Source organism: Lepidothrix coronata, unplaced genomic scaffold (assembly GCF_001604755.1).
Source record: "Lepidothrix coronata isolate B3197 unplaced genomic scaffold, Lepidothrix_coronata-1.0 Scaffold1586, whole genome shotgun sequence".
In the NCBI taxonomy this organism is placed as follows: domain Eukaryota; kingdom Metazoa; phylum Chordata; class Aves; order Passeriformes; family Pipridae; genus Lepidothrix; species Lepidothrix coronata.
In genome coordinates, this window is record NW_016691766.1 from 1 (window position 1) to 3,999 (window position 3,999).

Sequence of the window (3,999 nt, forward strand, 5' to 3'; positions counted from 1 at the left end):
GGAACTGCTTCAGTGCCACAGGGAGCCCCGAGGCTGGCACTGTACCCACACTGCCGCTCACTGAAAGCCCAGCGTGGTGTTGGCACGTCCCAGAGAGCACAGGAACACACACGGAGCACCAGGGAATGGGACAGCATTTCCCTGGCACAGCTCTCACAGCCCATTTCACACGCATCTCCCACAGCTGGAACTGGCACTGACCTAGTTACTGACTGCCTTGCTTTCCACATTTCCACAGTAAGAGGGGATATTAATGCACCGAATAAAAGAACCATCCCTGACTAATCACGTTAGCAGAGCAAAACCCAGCGCAAAAGGCAAGCAGGACAGTGACTCCTCTGTGAACAACCTTTGTGGCACAGGTCAAAACCACTCACTTTTTGAAACACTGAGGACTGAAAGCGTGAAGCAGTGACACATGTTTACACATCACTGAAAATTCAGAGGAATGTATTAACAGTATTCTATTTATTTATTCTATTCTATCTATTTATTAGTAAATGCATTTCTCTAAAGAGAAATCCATTCAGCAACGAGTATGAATTATATCCCAGAACAATGTCACATAGGGAAGTCCAGAAGTTGAATTAACTTTACATCAAATATTCCTAATGGAGATGACCTTCTGACTATTCACAGAAATTTTAAGGAGAAGCCTAACACCACGCCAGGAGATACTACCAGAGAAGAGAACTAGTTGAATCAAAGTTTCTGTCCCCTTTGTTTCAAAGTGTTATGTTCAGTTTCTCATTGAGGTATCTGTTTAAACAAAGCAGAAAAAGATAATGGCTGGTTCTGCCCAAGTTCACCTGGTCCAGGCAGCACAGAACAGAATCTCAAGTCCCCAAGTTCCAGCCAGCCCGACACTAAATGTATTTACTTAAATGTTGCAATTACCTCACACAGGGGAAAGTGCTGTTTGCCATAAGGTTTATCTCAGAGGTGTGCTTTTACGAGGGGGAAGGAAAAAAAAAAAGGGTGTAACTGAGTACATTTTTCACCCTCAGGTTTCAACAAGTATTTCGTGATGAATTTAAAAGCAGCCATGAGGTGTGTGAGGCTGACTTTTCCCACTGGGTGGGGTGCATTTCCTTGCAGTCAAATAAACTTTCAGAATTTTCTCATCAACTTGTCAGCAGCAAGGGCACCTCACTCCCTAAACAATCTCAAATGACAGTTGCTGAACACATTGAAAGTTCAGGTGCTCTTAATCACACCTGAACTCTGCCTGTCAGACTTATGTGCTTCTGGTAATAAAAGCACAACATTCCATCCAAGCTGGATTAAATCAGGCATCTAAGCCTTTTCTAATGCATGGGCTAAAGCTGTAAGCAGACTGATGTGGTTTGAACTGTAAGCATTACTTCACACTTAATTAAGAAGGGCTGGAATAACTTCTGCCACGGGTGCCACCTTATTTTTGGGAACAAAGTCAGCTTTGTTACGGAGTAGAATGTGATAACCGGTATCAAAGGCACCAGAACAGAAAGGCAGCCACGTGAGGTGCTGTGGAAGGGGTGTGGGGGTGGTTTTGTGTCTCTCTGCTGCTGGTCCTGCACTGAGCCTGCCCCGCTTACCGTCGGGGTCCTCGGCGGGCTGGATGCTCATGTAGGGCTCCCCCTTCTCCATGCGCGACTGCCTCTGCCGGCTCTCCTCCTCCAGCGCGGCCTCGGCGCGGCTCTTGGCGTTGATGTAGGCCAGGTAGGCAGGGGAGTTGTGGTAGGCCTTCATGGACTCGTTGTACTCGATCTGAAACGTGACCAACACGGTTTGATGGCACCACCGGGCGACCCCCGCCCCGACACCACCGTGCCCCCTGTAACTCACGGGGCCGCCCCGGCTCCTCTGCCTGACACACCGGGGACCAGGTTCTCTCAGGCTTTCTCTTTTACAAGTCAGAACTCCTTCCATAGTCCATTCATGTTTTAAAAACACAGTTAGGCCTTTAGGTCCATTCCAGTTAGTTTACTAACCTGAAAGTGTCTTACGACAGGTTTGTTTTCTGAGATTGCAAATTCAAAACACCTCAGAACAAGGTGATCGACATTTATGATCAAGCTCTGGTTAAGATATAATTAACAAACATAAAATATTCTCAATAATTCTCTGGAGTTCTAACTAGATCTGTGATTCTGATTTCTTCTCTTTCCTTATTCCAGTATGTCACGAACCAGTTTTCAAAATCACTTACGATTTGTCCATTCTTTGGCCCATCCCTGCACTGGGATGACACAGAGAGCTGCAGCCAGACTCCTGTCTCCTTCTGCAGCAGGATGGCAGCACTATCTTCACCTTCTTTGAAATACCTTCTCCCTTTGAATTGCTTTCTTTAATCTCACTTTTAAGATTTTTTATAGTGATTTAAGGTATTTCCAATGAAAAAGGAGATATAATCTACGATATTGTTAAAGGTACCTAAAAGTCTTGTTTTCTTTATGATGAGGACCAGAATCCTCCTGCCTGGGCACTGCACAGATAGAAACCAGCTGGCCCCTGCCCCAAGGAGCTTACAATCTAAACAGCATTACCAAGGTAAAAGATAGAATTCCTGCATTTTTTCTTTCAGCTACGAGCACCCAGTTTGCAGTACTTCTCTACTGCCTTGGAATAGAACCAGCTGAGATTTGACCAGGTGTCCACAGCCCCAGATGCCTGCCAGGTGTAAACACAGCACATCAGCTGGACAGTTCTCCCCTTTGTACCTGAGAACCACAAGAACAGCCTTGTACAGGTGCTCAGCACTTACCAACCTAGACACGAGGAGCTGTCATCTCTTGTCATTAAGATCAATAAAACCAAAACAAAAGCACAAGAAAACCCTACAAGTGGTAGCATTTTCTACTAAGAAACAAGACACTAATGCCACAGTGTGGAGTTCCACCAGGTTACACCAGGAAAACCAAACCCCACGTGACTGGAAGTCTCTTATGAACAGCAGTAGTTGCAGAGCACCAGTTTTGAAAGAGGATTTTGGTGTTGAGACAATCTTTTCAATACTGATGTTGTACAATCAAATCCATTCATTAAACAGTTAAAATCGACACTCAATTATAAATACTTCATTTTGAATTAGGTCTAAAAACTGACCAGTCACAGTTGATGCACAGTTATTTAAAAAAAAATCTAAGAGACGTGTCAGGACAAACTTCCACTTAAGTTACATACAGGGCTCTCGTGAATGCCTCAAACACCCCTGCATGGGGAAGATGAATTTTTCTTCTCAGACCAGTTCCTAGAAGAATCAGCTGTAATAAACATCCCAGATTTCTTCCATTTACCTTTTCAGCTTCATATTCATTCAAATACTCTTGCTTCTCTTCATCAGTGAGATCTCGCCACATTCCTCCAATAATCTTGCCAATTTCCCATAACTTCAAATCAGGATTGGACGCCTTCACTTGGTCCCAGACCTTAACAGAAACAGCTGGAGCTTTACTAATGATATCTAAATACTTCCAAATTAAACATTTTATATTGTCATCTCAGTGTTCTTTCTGGAATCACCATGAAAAACAGGATTAAGTTAGGAATGAGTCTGGCTAAACTATCTGGATTATTTTCTGGGGCAGGAAGTCAGTAGGAAGCCAGCTACTGAACCAGGCAATTGCTGAGTGGCTTTGGTCTCATGGGAATATTGCCTTTAACCCTCTCAATTCTCTTCTTAAATGCACATCGCTGCATCTCGGGGAAAAAAAATGCTACTGAGTAAACACATCCAGCAGTAGATTATGACAAAGAGACTGAGCTTTTCAGATCAGAATGTAACATTTCACAATATTTCAGTCTTGCTGATCAATCTGAGTTCCAACAAGTTCTGACTCCACCAAAAAGGTTTCTAACTTTATAGGGAAAAAAAAAAAAAAGGAGAGCTGCCAGTGTAATTTCTTGCTGCACCACTTGACTTTTTTTTTTTTTTTTTTTGTGTGTGTTGATGTTTTTTGGCCTAAGACAGACAGGCTGGTAAAGATACTTTACCAGAAGTGGAAGAAATTCCTTCTG

General features: G+C 43.5%; 1 protein-coding gene across 1 annotated transcript; it reads right to left on the reverse strand.

The window, feature by feature from the left end:
• Positions 1 to 1,339: 1,339 nt before the first annotated feature.
• LOC108510612 (SWI/SNF-related matrix-associated actin-dependent regulator of chromatin subfamily E member 1-like) lies at positions 1,340 to 3,452 on the reverse strand (the record flags this gene model as incomplete). The annotated part of the gene is made up of 2 exons (XM_017840278.1): positions 1,340 to 1,749; positions 3,279 to 3,452. Coding segments are annotated over 2 exons (552 nt in total), but the record flags the coding sequence as incomplete, so codon positions are not given.
• Positions 3,453 to 3,999: the final 547 nt, after the last annotated feature.